Source organism: Dendrobates tinctorius, unplaced genomic scaffold (genome assembly GCF_039654945.1).
Source record: "Dendrobates tinctorius isolate UK_male_01 unplaced genomic scaffold, ASM3965494v1 ptg000178l, whole genome shotgun sequence".
Classification (NCBI taxonomy): Eukaryota; Metazoa; Chordata; class Amphibia; order Anura; family Dendrobatidae; genus Dendrobates; species Dendrobates tinctorius.
Window position 1 is genome coordinate 4,167,152 of NW_027361845.1, and position 24,991 is coordinate 4,192,142.

The window sequence follows — 24,991 nt, forward strand, 5'->3', positions numbered from 1 at the left end:
GGTGATGCAATTATCACCTGATCAATACTAAGGAAATCCTGAAAACATGATCTGTTGGTGGGCCTTGAGGACTGGAGTTGGGGAACCCTGGTTTATGATCTCCACGTGGCAGAACTTCCTGAATCTGGGAGCTCCCACCATTCATTCAATGTGCACATGGGAATTATAACAGTCTCAAGGTCACGAGCAGTGTATTACCTAAGTTCAAGATATACCAGTCGTTGGAAATATCGAAAATTACTGTCCATGAAGTCTTGGATTGTTTGATCCTTGCAGAAGATTCACATTGGCCATCTTTACAGTTCCTTGTCATGTCTAAGACATTCTTAGATGGTTGATTGCCAATTCCCAAAAGACGCCTAATGTTTCAAGTGCGTTAAGTATTAGTACCTTAGTCATGATTAAAAACAAATTGATTGCACGACGTAGCTCGACTATTAATATCCTCATCAATATTAAGTCTCAAGGCTGAAGAAGACGTGTCAGAAGTTCAGAGGCTGTAAAGTGCTTGTCGAGCCTAGCAGTGTAGTGTTATCATCAAGGACATGGTTCTCATATAAATTCAGGCACATTAGTTTAAAGCAAAAACATCTTCAACTTTGTGCATAGAAAATACGCTAACCCCACAAGTCTCCTGCGCGCTCATCATCTGACTACGGCCACCGAGCCATTAGATGCCCTCACCGGAAACTGTCGAGCATCTAAGAGATCTTTATACTGCAACTCTGGAGTTACCATTCGAACACAACGTGTCCGAACCTCAGGAGGGAGATCTTTCCGAACAGCCCATCCTAGAATCTTCTCCTGCCCAAACTGGAAAGGCTTAATGGCTTGTTCTTTAATTTGTTCTGCCCCTACAGGCTCCGAACCCTCAAGACAAAGTTTAGCCAAGTAATGTCTCCTTTCTTTCAACGTTTTGACCTCAATATCCATCTTTAGACGTCCAAAATGTTCCACTTTATCCCAGAACGTACGGTTAAAGTAAGAGTAGAGGTACCAGTCTAGAGTATTCCATGCCCTCAGTCTCTCAATGTCTCCACGGTCCAGTGGTCTTGAGGCGCCACGGCTGTTCAGTTTGAAGGTCACTACATCATCGAGGCCCCAACACAACTCCTCCTTCAGCAGAATCAACGATTCGTCAAAGTGTTCGGCAAGAAGAACCAAGTTGAACGTGTTCTCCACCGCTTGGATTCCAGCTTTTGCGTAAGTTTCCGTAAATGGAACATCAGAATTAAACCCGAGATCGTACCATAATGGGTTTCGGGCATAGTGGTTGGATCTCTCACCTTGTCGATAGTAATGAGATGGGTGAGAAATAAATGCTTTAAAGTTAGGTGCCTTCTTGAAGGCCGATGACACAGCACGATAATAGGAATAAGATGACTCAGCCATGGTGGCTGGGTCCCGAAGAATGGTAAAGTAGAAAGAGTCTGGAGGCATCACTTTGCGAACCTGTGAAAAAAAATTATAGTTTCATTAAAAAAATGGAAAATTGGAGCAACTCAATAATTTTTCAATGTCCCTTCCCCTGAGCAGATACCTGGATTATATACAGTATGTTTTACATGTATTAAAACAAAAGGAACAGAATAAAGCAAATGTGAATAGGTGCAAGCAGCTATGACTGCATAATAAACAAACAAAAGCATACAGCAGCCTCTGTAAGCGCTGAGATGTCTGCAAACATTGAATATATGACATTTGGATGCATGACTGCTGTACAGAATATACTTGTAAAAATGAAGGTACAATGGTCAAATTGGCCAATTCATGTGGGCCCACCAACTATGACAAGGTGTACCTGTTTTCCAGTAGGTGCTGGTCAGTTTTTTGTAGTATACTGCTGGAGGTGGTGATTTCTACATATTCAGCAGAGCTCCATATCCTCCCATCAGTCTGAGGTTGTTTTTAATTAGTGTTGGATCCCACCTGTCTTTTATATTTGTAGCTTTTAGCATGCTTCATTAATATTAGGTATAAGGTCTCATCAAAGAATTGTCACCTTGTTGTGGCTGGTTGGCTCTAATTGATTAGGCCAAGAACCCGATGGTGCAAAATCTTTAATGTAAGTCGATTGCAAAAATAATGTTTAGCACAAAATGCATGAAAATGGTTCCATATGCTTTAACGGATGTCCACAGAGAGTGTAACACTACTCTTCACTAAAGGCATTTTTTGTTTAGTGGATTCTTAACTGATGTGTTATTTCCTTACTGTGATTCGGTCTCCTGGTACTGGCTGACACTGCTGATATTAATGTTCTGTAACATGGAAATAGCTTGTAAAATATACACAATGAGCAGAAATGTAGGAGTAGCAGCAGATAAAGGGCTTAGACATACTTGTAATGTCAGTCTGCTGCGTGTAAAGCCAACATGGTTAATATCAAGCCTTTTTTTCCTGAAGGTCAGAATGTTCTTCTAAAATTACTGGTACTGGAAGATGAGTAATAAATGCAATAGTGAACAACCATCTTCCCAATAATTCCCCTAAAGAAGATGTTATGGGAAAGGGGGATTGTGCAGTTCTCAGGAGTGTCTTTTGTTCTGAATGATGAAGAGCCACCACCAATGACAATGGTCTTCTCCCCATCGAGAACATGTGAATCCTTGGCCGAGCAGAGCGTCCATGTTTGTGAGGGGGCAGTCTACTAAATGAATGGTTGGCAGACAGGTAACTAGTGTGAATGGCCAGTCTAATAGAAAAAAAAGATCTCTTCGACCTTTGATGTTCTGTAGGATAAGAGGAGCTGGGAGCAATACTGGTAATGCCAGTAGGCTGCACGTAAAGGTAAGGAGAAAATGTAGGTTTTTCTTGAGGGGATGGAGGGGGCTGGAGTTGCCTTCTACATGGTAATGACAGCTTATCACAAGACTTAGGTGTTACCTCGGGATAATTGAAGCGCATATGGTGGCACAAGATGTCATAGTGCGGACGGGAGGATGCATTGTATCCCTTCACTCGATGAGACAGGAAGGAATTCGGATAGTTGAATTGATACTTGTAAGGAAGAGCGAAAAATAAACGGTTCAAGTCGCCGTAACGATGCAGAAGGTTCAGTATGGTGCTCCCAGCTGTCTTGTGCGTCTTCAGAAACATGATGTGCCGCTTAGGTTGGCACGTCCGGTCGGAAGGCTGAGGCACCGTTACAAGGCGAAGTGGAGATATTTGGTGGGACCTGAAGACATGGAAAGACCACATTAAATTACGGTAAAGTTTGGAAACTAGAAGACGCAAAAGTCCTTGCCCAATAGCTAGCAACGGAATGATCCTCAAGAGCAGTATTCCCGATTCTGAAAAAATTGAAGAAAGTAAATGCAGCACTCACCCATAAGCTGTGATAAACATTATTAAACCATACAAGGTTTTTAGACAAAATCCATGGGACAAGCAGGTGCAAGAGGAATGCGGGGAAGGAGACGGACGACGGCAGCTTCGTGTGCAAGATGCTTCTACGGACCTTTTTTCAATTTTTTCAAATTTCGGATGTGTTTTTCTAATGCTATGCACCATCGACCCTAAGCCTCTATACCGCTGTTCATATATTGTCGTTTATCCTATGCTGCAGGCGTGTTACCTAGACCTTAGCGCCATTCCTTTTTTTCTATTATCTGAGTATTCAAACTCATCAAACTCATACCGTATAGCAAATTGTTACCTAATTTTTCCTATGACTGGTGCAACAATTGCCGCACTGAAGACTCGTGGGCACACAACGTCTTTCCAACATACCCTAAGTGGACTGATTTTACCAATGGTAAGTTTAGGCTCTGGTGCAGATTTTTCTTGGGACCCAGGATGTCCAGCCTGCGCCAGTCTACGCCTCGGACCACAATGCAAATCACCAGACTCACTTTCTCACACGCTGAACTAGCAGGGGAACATAGAAGATTTGAGCTGTGAATCAAAGAAATGCAGAAACACTGCTCTGGAGTATAATATGGGCTTCACGTCACGCTCAGTGCAAGATAAGTAATGTATGTAGAATCAGTCACAACACTAAACCCCTACATGACACCCAGATTTCAGAGGAAAGTCTCCTGTGTTGGCGTGCGACCTGGTCCGTGTTGTGTTATGGCGATCAGTAGTGTCAGTCTCTTCCACTCATCGGAGCTCATTTCATTAAAAAAACTAACCAATTTAGACATTGATGGCAGCGACACATCTCCAAAAGATGCTTCTGTTAATACATCCCTGAATTGCATTTGCCTTTTTTGCTGCTGCATCGCACTGTTGACTCATATTCAGTCTGTGATCTATTAGTATACCCAAGTCTTTTTCACAAGTGCTGTTGCTTAGCCCTATTCCTCCCATTCGGTATATGCTTTTTTTTCATTTTTCCTTTTTATTTATTTTTATTCACTTTTATTTTATTTCATTTTATTTATTCAATAACCAGTTGGATGGTCATTCTCTTCAATAACAAGCTGGATGGTCCCTCACCTCCAGAGTCCACAGGCCACAGCGTTCGTCATTTCCATAAAGAATTTCATCCGACCACAAAACAGTTTCTCATTTTCCCTCAGTCCATTATAAATAAGCTTTGGCCCAGAGAAGATGGCAGCGTTTATGAATCAGCTGTCACTTGCTTTTATGGATTGCACGGTAACCTGTGATCACATGCCATGATTTCTGGAAGTATTCCTGAGCCCATGCAGTGATTTGCACGGTTGAATCCTGTTATTAATGTAGAACGTAAGATCCAATATTGTCCCTTGTGCACATGAATCTCTGAATCTGGTGATGATATTACGTACTGTAGGTGAAGTATTTTCAATGTTACGTTGAACATTTTTCTGAAATGTTTCCACATTTTTTAGTTGCAGTTGTTCATAGATTGGTGACCTCCGACCATCTTTAGCCCTGAGAGACTCTGCCTCTCTAACATGCTCACAGTGATGTGACTTGGTTGAAAATTGACCTTCCAGCTGTTTTTTTATTACTACCACTTTGCAGCCTTTTGCTATTTTCAGATACTGTATGTCACTGCCATCAATTTGTAAATTTGATTATTCTTTCAAATGAAATGGAAAAATGTCCAACATTCAACTTCTGATCTGTGATCTATGTTCTGCTGTGAATAAAATATGGCAACAAGAGATTTCCAAATCATTGCTTTCTTGGTTTTTTTTGACATCTTACATAACATCCCAAATTTGTGGGGCTTGGGGATTTATATTCTCCCTCTTCTTTGAAAAGACCGCTCCTCTAGGTAACTATTATCCATATTTTTATTCTTTCTGAAAGGTTTTATTATCTATCCGTATAGTATTTAGGCTTTATATACCCTATGGGCCCAATTCATTGTATACATCAATCTTAAGAAATTAGGCGCATCTATCAACAGGCATGCTGTTACGCCACAACTCCTCATGAATCTGTAGAAAGGCCTTTCCTCATCTGCTTCCTTTCTCCGCTTTGTATCTTGGGACACAAGTCTTTTTGTCTTTCCTACCTCCTGTTTCCATTGCTTTCTATGTCTTTCTTGTCTCTCGTGTCTCCCCTTCTTCCTGAGTCACCTGAGCCTCCGGCATGTCCTTTGCCTGTGTCTCCCATATCTCCGGTGTCTTCTCTGCTATTTTATCTATACTATCTCCTATGTCTCCCCAGCTTTCTATGTCTTCTCTGCCTTCTTATTCCCTCTCCCATGCCTTTGATGTCTCCTATGTCTCCCCTACCTTCAATGGCCCTTATTCTTCCCATGTCTCTCCAGGTTTCTGTGTCTCCCCTGCCTCCTTTGTCTCTACTGCTTCTCATATCTCATCTGCACTTATATGTATCCTACCTCCATTGTCTCCCCTGCTTACTATTTTTTTCCTACCTCTTATGTCTCCCCTGCCTCCAGTTTCTCCTATGTGGATTATGTCTCTTCTGCCTCCTATCTCTTTCCTACCTCCTGTGCCTTCCCTGCAAACTATGAGATTCTATTATCGCTTGTCTCCCTTGCATTCTGTGTCTCCTCTGCCTTCTATATCTCTACTGTCTTCTGTATCTCCCCTGCCATTTAAATCTCTCCTGCCTCCTGTCTCCTCTGCCTTTTATATCTCTCCTACCTCCTGTCTCTCCCCTGCCTTTTATATCTCTTCTGCCTCCTGTGTCTCCCCTGCCTTTTATATCTCTCCTGCCTCCGGTGTCTCCTCTGCCTTTTATATCTCTCCTGCCTCCGGTGTCTCCCCTGCCTTTTATATCTCCTCTGCCTCCTGTGTCTCCCCTGCCTTTTATATCTCTTCTGCCTCCTGTGTCTCCCCTGCCTTTTATATCTCTCCTGCCTTTTGTGTCTCCTCTGCCTTTTATATCTCTCCTGCCTTCTGTCTCCTCTGCCTTTTATATCTCTCCTGCCTCCGGTGTCTCCTCTGCCTTTTATATCTCTCCTGCCTTCTGTCTCCTCTGCCTTTTATATCTCTCCTGCCTCCGGTGTCTCCTCTGCCTTTTATATCTCTCCTGCCTCCGGTGTCTCCCCTTCCTTTTATATCTCTTCTGCCTCCTGTGTCTCCCCTGCCTTTTATATCTCTTCTGCCTCCTGTGTCTCCCCTGCCTTTTATATCTCTCCTGCCTTTTGTGTCTCCTCTGCCTTTTATATCTCTCCTGCCTTCTGTGTCTCCCCTGCCTTCTATATCTCTCCTGCCTCCTGTGTCTCCTCTGCCTTTTATATCTCTCCTGCCTTCTGTCTCCTCTGCCTTTTATATCTCTCCTGCCTTCTGTGTCTCCTCTGCCTTTTATGTCTCTCCTGCCTCCTGTGTCTCCTCTGCCTTTTATATCTCTCCTGCCTTCTGTCTCCTCTGCCTTTTATATCTCTCCTGCCTTCTGTCTCCTCTGCCTTTTATATCTCTTCTGCCTTCTGTGTCTCCCCTGCCTTTTATATCTCTCCTGCCTCCTGTGTCTTGTCTGCCTTTTATATCTCTCCTGCCTTCTGTGTCTCCTCTGCCTTTTATATCTCTCCTGCCTTCTGTGTCTCCTCTGCCTTTTATATCTCTCCTGCCTTCTGTGTCTCCTCTGCCTTTTATGTCTCTCCTGCCTCCTGTGTCTCCTCTGCCTTTTATATTTCTCCTGCCTCCTGTGTCTCCTCTGCCTTTTATATCTCTCCTGCCTCCTGTGTCTTGTCTGCCTTTTATATCTCTCCTGCCTTCTGTGTCTCCTCTGCCTTTTATATCTCTCCTGCCTTCTGTGTCTCCTCTGCCTTTTATATCTCTCCTGTCTCCCACATCTCCCCTGCATTTTATATCTCTCCTGCCTCCCGCATCTCCCCTGCCTTTTATATCTCTACTGCCTTCTGTGTCTCCCCTGCCTTTTATATCTCTTCTGCCTCCCGCATCTCTCCTGCCTTTTATATCTCTACTGCCTCCTGTGTCTCCTGCCTTTTATATCTCTCCTGCCTCCCGCATCTCCTCTGCCTTTTATACCTCTCCTGCCTCCTGTGTCTCCTCTGCCTTTTATACCTCTCTTGCCTCCTGTGTCTCCCCTGCCTTTTATATCTCTCCTGCTTCCTGTCTCCCCCCTGCCTTTTATACCTCTCCTGCCTCCGGTGTCTCTCCTGCCTTTTATATCTCTCCTGCCTCCGGTGTCTTCTCTGCCTTTTATATCTCTCCTGCCTCCTGTGTCTTCTCTGCCTTTTATATCTCTCCTGCCTCCTGTGTCTCCCCTGCCTTTTATACCTCTCCTGCCTCCTGTGTCTCCCCTGCCTTTTATATCTCTCCTGACTTCTGTGTCTCCGCTGCCTTTTATACCTCTCCTGCCTCCTGTGTCTCCCCTGCCTTTTATACCTCTCCTGCCTCCTGTGTCTCCCCTGCCTTTTATATCTCTCCTGCCTCCTGTCTCTCCCCTGCCTTTTATATCTCTCCTGCCTCCTGTGTCTTCCCTGCCTTTTATATCTCTCCTGCCTCCTGTGTCTCCCCTGCCTTTTATATCTCTCCTGCCTCCTGTGTCTCCCCTGCCTTTTATATCTCTCCTGCCTCCTGTGTCTCCCCTTCCTTTTATATCTCTCCTGCCTCCTGTGTCTCCCCTGCCTTTTATATCTCTCCTGCCTTCTGTGTCTCCGCTGCCTTTTATACCTCTCCTGCCTCCTGTGTCTCCCCTGCCTTTTATACCTCTCCTGCCTCCTGTGTCTCCCCTGCCTTTTATATCTCTCCTGCCTCCTGTCTCTCCCCTGCCTTTTATATCTCTCCTGCCTCCTGTGTCTTCCCTGCCTTTTATATCTCTCCTGCCTCCTGTGTCTCCCCTGCCTTTTATATCTCTCCTGCCTCCTGTGTCTCCCCTGCCTTTTATATCTCTCCTGCCTCCGGTGTCTTCCCTGCCTTTTATATCTCTCCTGCTTCCTGTGTCTCCTCTGCCTTTTATACCTCTCCTGCCTCCTGTGTCTCCTCTGCCTTTTATATCTCTCCTGCCTCCTGTGTCTCCCCTGCCTTTTATATCTCTCCTGCCTCCTGTGTCTCCCCTGCCTTTTATACCTCTCCTGCCTCCTGTGTCTCCCCTGCCTTTTATATCTCTCCTGCCTCCTGTGTCTCCCCTGCCACCTGTGTTTCTCTCACATCTCCTAACTTTTTCCTAGAGAGGAGACAAAGCGCAAATAGGGTCTTATCTGGGGGACAATATAGAAGGATATGCACGATTGTGCTCACCTGGATGGGTTGTGTGCAACCACTTATTAGGCTTAAGGCTGCTGCAGAGGAGATAATGCATAGACCCGGAGAGACAAATGCGCTATTCTACGCTGCCATGAAGAAAAAATGAAGGATGCCAATCCAATTTCAGGTGGTTTTATTCGTCTACGTGTTTCGGAGTATTTTATTTCTTCATCAGGACAAACCCAAGATCCGTCCTGGTACAATCACGGGTAAATGTTGCATACAGTAGAGGAGCACATTAATATAGCACCAATAATGGACCGTTCCCATAGCTTCTGTAAATCTGGTCGCTCATGTATGTTTAGGAACATTCCTCTGCGGAGGGTGTAAATGCCAAACATTTTGGAAATATTTTAATCTTGGGAAGCATGAGAAGACCAGATCCCATGGGGACGTGTCCTCAGAGACCCATAGAGAGACGTGAGAACAAGTGAGTTACAGCTGGGAAGATGTCCTCACGTGGTGGTCACAGCATCTCCAACCTGCGGCTCTGCAGCTGTTGCAACTACAACTCTCGACATGCCCTAACAGCTTCAGGCCCGCTATAAAATATTGATGACATTATCCACAGCGAGCAGACTGTCAGATGATCACTCACCTCCTCGGGAAGTGGATTCCCAGAATCTGAATAGTAATGGCGACAGCCATAAGAACTATGAGGCCAAAACCCAGGATCTGTATCCGGCAGACTTGACTTAACCTCATTGTCCTAAATAAAATGAAACAAAACAATGTCAGATATCATCATGAGTTTGGCTTTAAAATCTAGATAAATCCAGCGTCACTGCATACAGAGAGGCATAATATAGTCCTGTCTGCGGCCACCACTAGGGGGAGCTCCCTGTATACAGATACATGATAAGATCCTGTCTGCAGCCACCACTAGGGGGAACTCCCTGTATACTGAGATACATTATAAGATTCTGTCAGTAGTCGCCACTAGGGGGAGATCCCTGTAAACAGAGATACATGATAAGATCCTGTCTACAGCCACCACTATGGGGAGCTCCCTGTATATAGCAATACATGATAAGATCCTGTCTGCAGCCACCACTAGGGAGAGATCCCTGTATATAGCGATAAATGATAAGATCCTGTCTGCAGCCACCACTAGGGGGAGATCCCTGTATATAGTGATACATGATAAGATTCTGTCTGCAGCCACCACTAGAGGGAGCTCCATCTATACTGAGATACATGATAAGGATCTGTCTGCAGCCACCACTAGGGGGAGCTCCCTGTATACAGAGATACATGATAAGATTCTGTCTGTTTTAAAATATATATGTTTAAAGGGAATCTGTCACTGGAAATTTGCGGGCTATGTAAATGCCCTGTGTCCGGTCCCATGGGCGGTGTTTCTTCTTCTTTTCTCCACCCCATCCGTGGCCGACATCCGCGATATTTTCAGGAATCAGAGTAGTTCTCTTGCATATTTCGTGCATGCACAAAGCAATCTTGCCTCACGCACACGCAGCATGCTTTGCTCAACTACGGGCAAAGCAGAAAATCATTACTGCGCATGCGCCGGAACACTATGTCCCAGAAGTATTTCGCTGTTTTCCAGCGCATGCGCAGTAATGATTTTCGGCTTTGCATGTAGTTGGGCAAAGCATGCTGCGCGTGCGCGAGGCAAGATTGCCTTGCGCACGCGCAAAATATGGAGAACTACGCTAATTCCTGAAAATATCACGGACGCCGGCCACGGATGGGGTAGAGAAAAGAAGAAGAAACACCGCCCATCGGACCGGACACAAGGCATTTACATAACCCGCAAATTTCCGGTGACAGATTCCCTTTAAATTTTCCTAATTTTTATGCAATTCAAAAATAAGGAAATGTAAATATATATATATATATATATATATATATATATATATATATATATACATTTGTGCAAAAAAATTGTCAACGGATCTACATTAAAAGGTAGTTGGACTGTAAAACGCAGGAAAGGGATACAAAAAGATATCCAAGGAGTTCATAATGTCAGTCAGCAGCGTTCAAACTGTGATTAACAAATGGAAAATCAGGGGGTCTGTAGAAACAAAACCACGGTCAGGTAGACCAACAAAAATGTCGTCCACAACTGCCAGGAAAATTGTTCGGGACGCAAAGAAAAACCCACAAATTACATCAGCTGAAACACTGGACTCTCTGAAAACTAGCGGTGTGGCTGTTTCAAGAGGCACAATAAGGAGACACGTGAAGAAAAATGGGAAGCATGGTGGAGTCGCCAGAAGAAAGCCATTACTGCGCAAACGCCACAAAGTATCTCGCCTACAATACGCAAAACAGCACAGAGACAAGCCTCAAAACTTCTGGGACAAGGTAATTTGGAGTGATGAGACCAAAATTCAACTTTTTGTCCACAACCATAAGGCTGTATTCACACGTTTGCGTTTTTTTCGCTTTTTTTCCCTGCAAAAACGCTTAATAAACGCATACATTAAGCTTCCCATTATTAGACTGCATTCCGCAATTTTTGTGCACATGATGCATTTTTTTCTGCAAAAAAAACGGCATCGTGGAAAAAAACGCAGCATGTTCATTAATTTTGCAGAAAAATCCAGATTTTCAACTATATTCAATGAGAATGTGGATGCTTGTGAAAAAAACGCGCAAAAAAAGCAACAAAAAAAACGCGAAAAATAAAAATGCGGATTTCCTGGGAAGGTGTCAAGTTTTGCTCAGGAAAATTCTGCTTACGTGTGCACATAGCCTAAACGTTACATTTGGAGAGAGTTCAATAAGGCCTATGATGAAAGGAACACCATTCCTACTGTAAAGCACGGAGGTGGATTGCTGATGCTTTGGTGATGTGTGAGCTACAAAGGCACAGGGAACTTGGTCAAAGTTGAAGGAAAGATGAATGCAGCAGGTTATCAGCAAATACTGGAGGCAAATTTGCACTCATCAGCCTGGACGCTGCGCATGGGACATACTTGGACGTTCCCAGGGCCGGCCCGAGAGATTACGGCGCCCTAGGCGAAACTATTTTGTTGCGCCCCTACTATTCTTGGCAGTAGATGAAAACTTGGGATATAAATTTAGGAGCAAAATAAACCACAACAACAATGATTAATTAACTCTCTCCTAACTTTAATCTTCTGAGAAGTTGTATAGGACAAATATATACAAAGTAATCAATAACACAAAACAAAAACGACCATAGGTAATTAAAATTTTTGTTTCCTTGCCTTTTTTTTTAAAAAGATGACACTAAGTCACCGAGATTAATTTGTTTAGCAACTTCAGATTCTATCGAAATTGTTGCCAACCCAACCAACCTCTCTTGCGTCTTATTTGCCCTTAAATATGTACACTTTTCTTTCCATCCCTAAAACTTTTTGCCTTTTGAAAAGATTTTTTATAATTTTTTCTATTTTTTCTCTGGCGCCCCCTTTGGGTCGGCGCCCTAGGCGGCCGCCTAGTTCGCCTATACGTTCGGGCCGGCCTTGGACATTCCAACATGACAACAACCCAAAACACAAGGCCAAGTCGACCTGTCATTGGCTACAGCAGAACAAAGTGAAGGTTATGGAGTGGCCATCTCAGTATCCTTACCTCAATATCATTGACCCTGTCTGAGGAGATCTCAAGTGCACAGTTTATGCTAGACAGCCCAGGAATTTACAGGAACTGGAGGTTTTTTGCCAAGGAGAGTGGGCAGCTTTACCATCTGAGAAAATAAAGAACCTCTTCAACAATTACCACGAAAGACTTCAAGCTGTCATTGATGTTAGAGGGAGCAATACACAGAATTAAGAAATGGGGTATGTGAACTTTTGATCAGGGTCATTTGGATGTTTTGGGTTGTCATTATAACTTAAAAAGAGAGTTTGACAATAAATGGCTTCACCCAACCACTAACCATGAGTGGAGGAAAAGGTTTGGTGTTATCATTCATATTCTCTGAAAAAAAGGCCAAGAAAGCAAAAATTCTGCCGGGGTATGTAAACTTTTCAGCACCACTGTATGTACAACATTATCTTGATGGTAAAACTAAGATCAATTCAAATTAAAAATTAATTAACCCTTACACCAATATAACCAGCTCCATCGATGGAAAAATAAAAAAGGTACAGGTCTCGGAAGGAGAAAACACAAAACGGAAGGATAGAACTGGAAGCCATTTTTGATAAATCTGCGTATTCTTCCGATGTTCTGCAGCATCTGTGCCCCCCCTTACTCCCTCTAACTCAACATTTTACACCACAAGGTATTAAACAGCTGCACATTTGACTTTTTTTTTGTCAGTTTTGCTCCAGAATTAAGAGGGCAGGACCCGAACCGACCATCTGTGAGATGACGTAACCTTTCAGCCTGTTGGTTGAGATTCGAGAGCCGAACTTTAGGGAGCGGTGCTCCGGAGACTTAACGAGGCGACTTAGGATGGAGGAAGTTACTCATTGACAAGTTTTAATTGCAGAGTGACATACAGAGTGCGGCCTGCGCTCGGTGATTGTGACATATTTTATAAGGGACCCCCCCTCCTCCTCCTCGTATCATGTGGGACATCAATCTCTCTCTCTCGAGAACAACCTCTCGTCCCGCTCTCAAGTGATCTTTTTATGGTCTCGGCCTCGGTCTCGGCCTCTTGTAACAAGGAACTGGCTTCATTAAGAGGAAAGCGAGTAGTTTCCTTGTAAAGTGAGCGTTTTTGGAGTGCGGCCCGCGCAGAGACATTTAATTAGATGTCCTAACAAGGGGCTATTTTATTATGAGCTGCAGCCGCGCTCCAGAGGAGTACAGACAATATACAGGAGATTAAAAAAAAAAGTCTACACACCCCCATTACATCACCAGGTAAAAAAAAATCCGACCAAGAGGAATAATTTCAGAGCTTTGTCGCCCATAATCTGTACAAATCCACTGAGAAACAAAAATCCTTTGAGGATACATATAAGACTAAAATAATGTGGTTGCATAAGTGTGAACTCCCTCATATTACTGGGGCCGTGGTTGTGTTCAGAATTAGCCAATCACATTTACCCTTATGTTAATAGTCGGTGCACTATTTATAGGGATTCGGAATAACCCCCATATAAAGTTTTGCTTTTTTAGGAGGATTTTTCCTGACATTTTACAGAATAAAATCCAAATAGCCGACAACACAGCAAAGGGATCTCATTGTTGAAAGTTATCATTATCAGTCAGGAGAAGGGTACAAAAACATTTCCAAGGCATTCGATCATCATGAGTAACTTGAAGAGGTCATGTAGAAGAGGCTTAACGTTGGTATCACGGTGATATTACCCAGCAGCGGACATCAATCCAAAATGATGAAAAATCAAGAAGAAAAATTGGCACAGGAAGCTGTTGAGAACCCTACAGCAACATTAAAGGAGCTGCAGGAATTTCGGAATTGGCTATGTACTGCATGTGACAACAATCTCCCGTATGCTTCCTATGTCTGGCCTGTGGGTTAGGGTGACAAGATGGAATTCTTTTGTTACAAAGAAAAACATCCAAGCTCAAACTATATGTTGTTGAGACTTCTATCATGTCTGCCTAAAAGCATGTTGGAAAATGTGTGTTATGTCTGACAAAACCAAGGTGGAACTTTTTGGCTTTAATTCCAAAGCTTCAAAGCTAACAACAAAAGAACATCATACCCACAGTGAAACATGGTGGAGGCAGCATTGTGTTTTGGGGCTGTTTTTCAGAAGCTGGGAATGTGGCTTTATCAAGGTGCAGGGAAATATGAACTGTATCAAATATCAGTCAATTTTGCAACAAAACCTTCAGGTCTCTACTAAAAAGCTGTTGATGAAGAGGAATTTCACATTTCAGCAAGACAACGACCTCCAAAACAACGAAAGAATAGCTTCTACAGAAGAGGATCAAAGTTTTGGAATGGCCCAGCCAGAATCCCGACCTGAATCCAAGTGACAATCTGTGGGTGACCTGAAGAGTGCGCTGTACACAGGAGATGCCCCAGCAATCTGACAGTAGTGGAGTATGAGTGTAAGGGTGTGAAGATTTATGCATCCATAATTTTTTTTTAGTTTTTTATTTTTCTTTTCCCTCCCAAAATGATTTCAGTTTATTTTTCAATGGAATTGTATAGACTATGGGTGACATTAAAGGTAGAAAAAGTTCTTAAATGAAAAATCTGGCATTTTAACAGGGGTGTGTAGACTTTTTATATGCACTGTACATTTTCTCATAGCTAAAATAAATAAATTACTTTATGACTCCTAAAAATGAGCCCACAATTTTAATTTTCTCTGTAATTATATAATCCCTGGGGCACTATGGTTATATAAAGGGTAATGATAGCCCATCGTTGGTGGACTAGGGCAATATAGATGCAATGATAACATCCCTGGTGGTCTAGGGCACTGAAAGGCTGAATATAGAGGTTAAAAATAGCATTCCTGTTAGGGTGATAAGGAGCGTAATGCTGACAATCACGTGGCCATCAGCAATCAAGAGGTGTATAATAACATCCCTTGTGAGATAGGCAGTACAGAGGTAATTATACCATCCCTGGTGGGCTAGTGCAGGTTAGTTATAATATTATAAGTGGTCAGTGGCAATATAGGGTTCAATGCTAATATCCCTGTTGGGCTAGGCAAGTAAAAATGAAAACATATAATATCCATTGGTTTAGGGCATTATAGTGATTGATTATCATCCAGTGTGAGCTATGGTGGTAAAATAATATACACTGCTCAAAAAATAAAAGGAACGCTTACACAGCACAATATGTCTCCAAGACAGTCAACATCTATAGACTGTAGACTGTGAGCCCTCGTGGGCAGGGTCCTCTCTCCTTCTGTACTTGTCTTACATATGTTTATTATACTTGTCTGTATTTCCCCTTTTCACATGTAAAGTGCCATGGAATAAATGGCGCTATATAAATGCATAATAATAATAATAATAATCTATGAATCAACCTATCCAGTTATGAAGCAACACCAATTATGAATCAATTTCTCCTGCTGTTGAGCAAATGGAACAGACAACAGGTAGAAATGATGGACAATTAGCAAGACAAGCCCTATAAAGGAGCGGTTCTGCAGGGGGTGACCACAGACCATTTCTCTGTTCTCATCCCTTTTGGCTGTTGTTTTGGTCACTTTTGCATTTGTCATTGCTCTCACCCCTAGAGGTACTGTACAGTAGCATGAGGCGGTGTCTCAGACGAAATCCCTCAGGAGAATCAGGACCATGCCCGGGACTGTAGGGAGGTCATACAGGCATGTGGAGGCCACACACACACTACTGAGCATCATCTTCTTGTCTTGAGATATTTACACTGAAGTTGGATCAGCCTGCAGTTTGATTTTCCACTGTGATTTTGAGCATCATTCCAAAGCCGGACCTCCATTTTTCATTGTTCTCAGCGCATTGCACTATGTAATGAATACTGATTTGCAACTGGAATATTTCATTTCATGATATCTACGATGTGGTAATTTAGTGTTCCCTTTATTTTTTCAGCAGTGTATATAGTGGTCTACAGCAATAAAGAGGTTAATGATAACATCCCTGGTGGTCTAGGACAATATAGAAGGTCATTTTAGAAGGAGGTACTTTTTGGATACACCCTGTGCCCATCTTTATATTAAAAACATATTGTTTATTACTCACCTAGATATCAGGGATATTATTATTATTACTAAGTATTTATTTAGTTGATTTAGTAATCTCTATACTACAACATGCATTATTCATTAACCCACTAGATACCAGGGGTATTATTGTTATAATTTATCTCTATATGACAAAGGAAATGTTCATTAACCCACCAGAAAGCAGGGATATTAGTATTATTTTTGTTACAAAACATAGATATTGTTCATTAACCCACTAGATGCCAGGGATATTATTTATGACCTCCCTAAACACTTCATGGAATATTAATAACCTGCTAGATACCAGGGATCTAGTGGGGATCTGGATCACTGAGAATAGTTTATTTAATGACTTAACAGTCAGGGATTTTATTAAAAACAGTCACCCCTCAGACATACCATACTATTAGGATCATTATTCCTCAAACACCGTAGATATTAAACCATTGGACCAACGAGAATGACCAATAAGACTACACTGGACCACCAGGGATGGACTGCGGCCAAATAACTAAAGTGATCATCACAGCTTGACGATAAAACACAATGATTCGCATCAGTGAAGTTCATTATTCAGTAAGTGGCTGCGTCACCAGGACCAGGAAACTACTGTAAATGTGCATTACACAACTAGAAAACAACAGGTGGTGAGTGGTGATTGTAGCCACTTCAGCCTAGAGCTTCTAAAATAACCTACATTCATCCTGACTGGGGGCATAAAGTGGTGTCCCTCACGTTACACAATCATGTTCTCCTAGTCATAGGACCATACTGTGGTGTCTAGAGGTGTGCCACACCTTGCACAATCATGTTCTCCTAGTCATAGGACCATACTATGGTGTCTAGAGGTGTGCCACACCTTGCACAATCATCTTCTACTAGTCATAGGACCATACTATGGTGTCTAGAGGTGTCCTTCACCTTATACAGCCATGTTCTCCTAGTCATAGGACCATACTGTCCCTCACGTTACACAATCATGTTCTCCTAGTCATAGGACCATACTGTGGTGTCTAGAGGTGTGCCACACCTTGCACAATCATGTTCTACTAGTCATAGGACCATACTATGGTGTCTAGAGGTGTCCTTCACCTTATGCAGCCATGTTATCCTAGTCATAGGACCATACTGTGGTGTCTACAGGTGCGCCTCACCTTACATAACAATTTTTTCCTAGTCATAGGACCATGATGTGGTGTCTGGAGGTGTGCTACACCTTACACATTCATGTTCTTCTAGGCATAGGACCATACTGTGGTGTCTAGAGATGTGCCACACCTTACACAACCATGTTCTCCTAGGCATAGGACCATACTGTGGAGTCTCCAGATGCGCCACACCTTACACAACCATGTTCTCCTTAGCATAGGACCATACTTTGGTGTCTAGAGATGTGCCACACCGTACACAATCATGGACTCCTAGTCATATGACCCTACAGTGGTGTCTAGAGGTGTCCCTCACCTTATACAACCATGTTCTCCTAGTCATAGGACCATACTCTGCTGTCTACAGTCGTGCAACACCTTACTCAACCATGTTTTCCTAGACATAGTACCACACTGTGGTGTCTATAGGTGTGCCACACCATATACAACCATGTTCTCCTAGTCATAGCGCCATATTGTGTTGTCTAGAGGTATCCCTTACTTTATAAAACCATGTTCTCCTAGTGATGAGACCATACTGTGGTTACTGTGGTGTCTAGAGGTGTCTCTCACCATACATAACTAAGCTTTCTAGTCATAGTACCATAGTGTGGTGTCTAGAGGTGTCTCTTACCTTACACAACCATGTTCTCCTAGTCATAGGACCATGCATTGGTGTCTAGAGGGTGTCCCTCACCATACATAAATAATCTCCCTAGTCATAGGACCATACTGTGGTGTCTAGAGGTGCGCCACACCTTGCACAATCATGTTCTCCTAGTCATAGGACCATACTATGATGTCTAGAGGTGTCCTTCACCTTATACAGCCATGTTCTCCTAGTCATAGGACCATACTGTGGTGTCTACAGGTGCGCCTCACCTTACATAACAATGTTCTCCTAGTTATAGGACCATGATGTGGTGTCTAGAGGTGTGCCACACCTTACATATCCATGTTCTCCTAGGCATAGGACCATACTGTGGTGTCTAGAGATGTGCCACACCTTACACAACCATGTTCTCCTAGGCATAGGACCATACTGTGGTGTCTAGAGATGTGCCACACCTTACACAACCATGTTCTCCTAGGTATAGGACCATACTGTGGTGTCTAGAGATGCGCCACACCTTACACAACCATGTTCTCCTTGGCATAGGACCATACTTTGGTGTCTAGAGATGCGCCACACCGTACACAATCATGGACTCCTAGTCATATGACCCTACAGTGGTGTCTAGAGGTATCCCTCACCTTATACAACCATGTTCTCCTAGTCATAGGACCATACTCTGCTGTCTACAGGTGTGCCACACCTTACTCAACCATGTTTTCCTAGACATAGTACCACACTGTGGTGTCTATAGGTGTGCCACACCATATACAACCATGTTCTCCTAGTCATAGGGCCATATTGTGTTGTATCCCTTACTTTATACAACCATGTTCTCCTAGTGATGAGACCATACTGTGGTTACTGTGGTGTCTAGAGGTGTCTCTCACCATTTATAACTAAGCTCTCTAGTCATAGTACCATAGTGTGGTGTCTAGAGGTGTCTCTTACCTTACACAACCATGTTCTCCTAGTCATAGGACCATGCATTGGTGTCGAGAGGGTGTCCTTCACCATACATAACATACATAAATAAGCTCCCTAGTCATGGGACCATATTGTGGTGTCTAGAGGTTTTACTCACCATACATAACCAAGCTACCTAGTCATAGGACCATACTGTGGTGTCTAGAGGTGTCTCTTACCTTACACAACCATGTTCTCCTTGTCATAGGACCATACTGTGGTGTCTAAAGGTTCCCTTCACCAAACACAAAGATGCTTTTCTGTTCATGGGACCATATTGTTATGTATTGAGGTGCACCTTACCATACATAACCATGCTCTCCTAGTTATAGGACCATACTGTGGAGCCTAGAGGTGTGCTCCACCTTACATAACCATGTTCTCCTAGTCATAGGACTATATTGTGATGTATTTAGGTGTACCTCACCTTACATAATCAAGCTCTCCTAGTCATGAGATCATAGTGTGGTGTCTAAAGGGGTCCCTCACCTTATAAAAATATGTCTCCTTAGTCATAGGACCATGCTTTGTGATTTAGAGATGTGCTCCACCTTAAAAAATGCTCTCCTAGTGATGGGACCATATTGCAGTGTCTAGAAGTGTCCCTTACCTACACAACCATACAGTCCTAGTCATGGGACCATATTGTGATGTACTGAGGTGTACCTCACCATACGTAACCATGCTTTCTTAGTCATAGGACCATACTGTGTTGTCTACAGGTGTGCTCCAGTTTGCACAAGCATGCTCTCCTAGTCATAGTACCATGCTGTGTGGTCTAGAGATGTCCTTCACCTAACACAATCATGCTGTCTTAGTCATAGATGAGACCATATTTTAGTGTCTACAGGTGTCCTTCACCTACATAACCATGCTGTCCAAGTCATGGGACTATACTGAGGTGTCCAGAAGTGTCCCTCAACTACACAACCATGCTCTCCTAGTCATAGGAATATACTGTGGTCTCTAGATATGTCCCTTACTTACACATCCATGCTCTCCTAGTCATAGGATCATACTATGGTGTCAGGAGGTGTCCCGCACCTTCACACACATGCTTGTTATGAATGAGTCACCGTAGGAGGCAAAAACAGAAATACTAGCTAAGTCCAGAAAAAGAGAGAAGTTGGCAGCTGTCGGATTGCAGACCCCTGAACCTAACAACAACAACTAGCAGTAGCCGTGGGGGGTTCCTACGGTGCCCTAGACCCCTCGATCACAGCTGGAGAACTACATAGCTTAAAGACAGAAAGGGAAATCTAAACTGCCCCAGAGCAGACCCCAAAGCAATAGGCAGCCCCCAACATATAATGACGGTGAAGCAAGATGAAAAAACACTCAGATAGAAAGATAGGCTGAGCAAATGATGGGGCCCAAGCTAACTAAATAGGACAGGATAGAAAAGCTGCTGTCTGCAATCCGCCAAAACCCTATCAAAACAAGAGGCAACAGACTGATAGGGAAAAAAGCCCTGAAGATGCTAGGCTTCAAAAAGACTATATCAGTACTCAGGTATTTTCTGAAGACAGAGCAAAAAGGAATTCAGCTCACCCAGTAGGGAAAGGCAGAAATCCAGAAAAACAAGGAAAAACAAAACCAAAACACATATGCAAAAAGCAGAGCAGAAAACATAGCTTTTGAGGAGCAGGAATCAGACTGGTCTCCTAGAATCCCTCAGGGAAATCACCAGCAAGGCAGAAGGGCGTCGGCTGCCTTATATCCAGTCAGCAATTCCAGTCACCCATTCATCATCATTCTGCTCAGGTGCTTGGTAATCAGCCTCACTACCTTCCTTCACCAGAAGAGGCAGTTCATCAGACCTCAATGGTGAAGGGGAAAATGAACTCACAACACATGCTTTTCTAGTCATGAGATCATATTATGAAGTCTATAGGTATCCCTCACCTACACAACCATGCTTTCATGGTCCAAGGACCACATTAGCATCTTACATAACCATGCTCTGCTAGTCACGGGGCCATGTTGTTGTATACTGAGGGGTCCTTCACAAAATACAACCATATTTTCCTAGTTAAAGGACAATGTGATGTCTAGAATTGTTTTTACTATACACAGCCCTGCTCTCTTTAGCCATGAGACCATATTGTGGTGCTCAGAGTTGTCCCGCACCTTACACAACCGTATTATGCCATTCTATTCACTACATCGGCCATCATACTATATACCTACCTGGAGACCGATAATGTCTATCTATTGGTGTTAGGCAACAGATCGATAACCAAAAGAAAAAAATAAATGGTCCACAGATGAAATTCCACAGGTCACCAAAGAGTCCACCCCCACCCCACTCATGAACTAACTAGTTTAAAAGTATGTGGTGGCCCTCAGGGTACGTAACCTCTGATCTCCAGCTCCCTCCTTCTGTCTGATGATAATTACACACATTTATAAGCCCAGATTGCTTCCAGATGTAGGGACAGAGAGGATGTGAGGATCAGAGAACATGAGCTGCACTTGATAAACATCTAGAGAGTCTGGAGGTTATATCACCCTGGAAGGCAGAGAGGGGTCGAGTGTGAGCGCCGATGGGGGCAGGGATGATGAGGCCTGTAGAGCTGAGGACTAAGAGTAAAATACAGAAATAATTCACAGAGTACCATAGAAATACATTACTGTAATAGTAATAATCAGTAACCTATCTATCATCTATCTATTATCTATTATCTATCTATTGTCTATTTATCTATCATCTATCTATCTACTATCTATCTATTATCATCTATTATCTATTATCATCTATTTATCTTTCCATCTACATATTTATCTATTGTCTATCATCTGTCTGTCTATCTATCTATTATCTATCATCTATCTCTCTGTCTATCTATCTATTATCTATCTATGATCCATCTGTTATCTATTATCTATCTATTATCTATCTATACCATATCTATCTATCTATCTATCTATCTTTCATCTATCTATTATCTATCTATGCATAATCTATTATCTATCTATATATTATCTATCTATCTATCTATTATCTATATATCATCTATCTATTATCTATTTATCTATCATCTATCTATCTACTATCTATCTATTATCATCTATTATCTATTATAATCTATTTATCTACATATTATCTATCTATCTATTATCATCTATTTATCTTTCCATCTACATATTTATCTATTATCTATCATCTATCTCTCTGTCTATCTATCTATGATCCATCTGTTATCTATTATCTATCTATACCATATCTATCTATCTATCTATCATCTATCTATCTATTATCTATCTATGCATAATCTATTATCTATCTATATATTATCTATCTATCTATCTATCTATCTATCTGTTATCTATCTAGTATCTATCTTTTCTTCTATGCTGTCTTCTACCTTGTAACTATCTACCTTTTAGCTGTCTGTCTCTCCACATGTATGTCTCTCTGGTCAGGTGCACTCACCTGTCTGGATGCAGTGGTGGAGGTGTCTCTTGTCCTTAGTTTCGGGAGTTGTTGGTCGATGTCCCCTCTCTCACAGGTCACGATGGGTCTCTTTCTTTTGTTCCTCATTTATCTCTGCTCTTTGTCCCTCTCTTCGCTCTTGGACGCGGGGCCTCTGTCCTCTCCTTTTTCATTCATAGACCTCTGCCCCGCTCAGAACTTTCTGTCTGCCCCACTTGTCCTCTGTGTTCCCTCCTAGTCTCCTCTCTTCATAGGTGACTTCTCTCTCTCTCCCTCCCCTGCTGTCTCTCTCACTCTTCTCTCTCCACCCTGTGCCTCTGGTTTTCTGCCCCCTGGTTCTTCTGCTGTGTTCTTTATGCTTCTTTCCTCAGTTCTTCTCCATCTGTTCTCCTCTGATCCTCTCTCTAGTTTTTCCTAACTCTTCTCCCTGTCTCCCTCTCTCCTGATGTCCCCTCCTTCCTCTTCCTCTGGTTTTGTCTACCCCTCCTTTCTTCATCTCTTCTTACTTCTCCATCTGTCCTCAGAATTCTTTCCTAACAAAAGTGCTATTTAGTGATCCTGCTGTTATTCACCAGGAGACAGGAGGAGGAGGAGGAAGAGGAGGGAGGTCCAGCAAGGAGAGAAAGAGGAGAGTGTGCTGTCTGTATGAGGGGGAATCTCATTCCCTGGACACAGGAAACTTCCTGACTCCTAATTCAACCTGAGGCAAAGGAGACAGAGAGACAAGTAGTGGAGAAAGAAGAGGAGGGAGCATCCTGGAGAGTCCTAGACACTTCTGTAGTCTCTGCCGAAGGGAGCATTCAGAAAGGGTCATAGATACTTAGGTAGTCTCTACAAGGAGGGGAAATCGGGAAGAGTCGTAGTACTGGAGGGGGTACTTGGGACGAGTCATAGACACTTCTGTAATTTCTACCACGTGGAGCATTCGGAAAGAGTCACAGACACTTCTGTAGTCTCTACCAGAGAGAGTATAGGGAAAGAGTCACAGACACTTCTGTAGTCTCTACCAGAGAGAGTATTGGGAAAGAGTCATAGACACTTCTGTAGTCTCTACCAGAGAGAGTATTGGGAAAGAGTCATAGACACTTCTGTAGTCTCTACCAGAGAGAGTATTGGGAAAGAGTCACAGACACTTCTGTAGTCTCTACCAGAGAGAGTATTGGGAAAGAGTCATAGACACTTCTGTAGTCTCTACCAGAGAGAGTATTGGGAAAGAGTCATAGACACTTCTGTAGTCTCTACCAGAGAGAGTATTGGGAAAGAGTCATAGACACTTCTGTAGTCTCTACCAGAGAGAGTATTGGGAAGGAGTCATAGACACTTCTGTAGTCTCTACCAGAGAGAGTATTGGGAAAGAGTCACAGACACTTAATCATAGAATCATAGAATCATAGAATCGTAGAGTTGGAAGGGACCTCCTCGGCCATCTGGTCCAACCCCCTGCTCAAAGCAGGATTCGCTAAATCATCCCAAGACACTTCTGTAGTCTCTACCAGAGAGAGTATTGGGAAGGAGTCATAGACACTTCTGTAGTCTCTACCAGAGAGAGTATTGGGAAAGAGTCATAGACACTTCTGTAGTCTCTACCAGAGAGAGTATTGGGAAAGAGTCACAGACACTTCTGTAGTCTCTACCAGAGAGAGTATTGGGAAAGAGTCATAGACACTTCTGTAGTCTCTACCAGAGAGAGTATTGGGAAAGAGTCATAGACACTTCTGTAGTCTCTACCAGAGAGAGTATTGGGAAAGAGTCACAGACACTTCTGTAGTCTCTACCAGAGAGACTATTGGGAAAGAGTCATAGACACTTCTGTAGTCTCTACCAGAGAGAGTATTGGGAAAGAGTCATAGACACTTCTGTAGTCTCTACCAGAGAGAGTATTCGGAAAGAATCATAGACACTTCTGTAATCTCTACCAGAGAGAGTATTGGGAAAGAGTCACAGACACTTCTGTAGTCTCTACCAGAGAGAGTATTGGGAAAGAGTCATAGACACTTCTGAAGTCTCTACCAGAGAGAGTATTCGGAAAGAATCATAGACACTTCTGTAATCTCTACCAGAGACATTATTGGGAAAGAATCATAGACACTTCTGTAGTCTCTACCAGAGAGACTATTGGGAAAGAGTCATAGACACTTCTGTAATTTCTACCACGTGGAGCATTCGGAAAGAGTCATAGACACTTCTGTAGTCTCTACCAGAGAGACTATTGGGAAAGAGTCATAGACACTTCTGTAGTCTCTACCAGAGAGAGTATTGGGAAAGAGTCATAGACACTTCTGTAGTCTCTACCAGAGAGACTATTGGGAAAGAGTCATAGTCGCTTCTGTAATTTCTACCACGTGGAGCATTCGGAAAGAGTCACAGACACTTCTGTAGTCTCTACCAGAGAGAGTATTGGGAAAGAGTCATAGACACTTCTGTAGTCTCTACCAGAGAGAGTATTCGGAAAGAATCATAGACACTTCTGTAATCTCTACCAGAGAGAGTATTGGGAAAGAGTCACAGACACTTCTGTAGTCTCTACCAGAGAGAGTATTGGGAAAGAGTCATAGACACTTCTGTAGTCTCTACCAGAGAGACTATTGGGAAAGAGTCATAGACACTTCTGTAGTCTC

The 24,991-nt window shown here is 42.9% G+C and overlaps 1 protein-coding gene and 1 long non-coding RNA gene across 3 annotated transcripts in view; one reads left to right on the forward strand and one right to left on the reverse strand.

Moving 5' to 3' along the window:
- Positions 1–24,991, forward strand: part of LOC141054357 (uncharacterized) — a 279,515-nt gene that overhangs the window by 22,691 nt on the left and 231,833 nt on the right. The window lies entirely within an intron of this gene.
- On the reverse strand, positions 18–23,063 carry GAL3ST4 (galactose-3-O-sulfotransferase 4). 2 transcript variants are annotated; one of them, XM_073551671.1, is made up of 5 exons: positions 22,374–23,063; positions 12,189–12,303; positions 9,220–9,330; positions 2,887–3,178; positions 18–1,452 (listed from the first exon to the last, which is right to left on the reverse strand). In XM_073551671.1, exons 2-5 carry the CDS (start codon positions 12,197–12,199, stop codon positions 646–648), a joined length of 1,221 nt encoding a protein of 406 aa, XP_073407772.1. In that variant the 5' UTR covers positions 12,200–12,303; positions 22,374–23,063; the 3' UTR covers positions 18–645. The 2 variants fall into 2 exon arrangements, with proteins under 2 accessions (XP_073407772.1, XP_073407773.1); XM_073551672.1 differs by lacking the exon at positions 12,189–12,303 and having other exon boundaries at positions 22,374–23,062.

Bases quoted from the DNA above. Each gene is read 5' to 3' on its own strand.
- GAL3ST4 (XM_073551671.1), bottom strand. The intron at 3,179-9,219 runs GTGAGTGATCAT...CCATGTCTTCAG, and splicing joins GGAATCCACTTCCCGAGGAG to GTCCCACCAAATATCTCCAC. The intron at 1,453-2,886 runs GTAACACCTAAG...TTTTTTTCACAG, and splicing joins TGCGCTTCAATTATCCCGAG to GTTCGCAAAGTGATGCCTCC.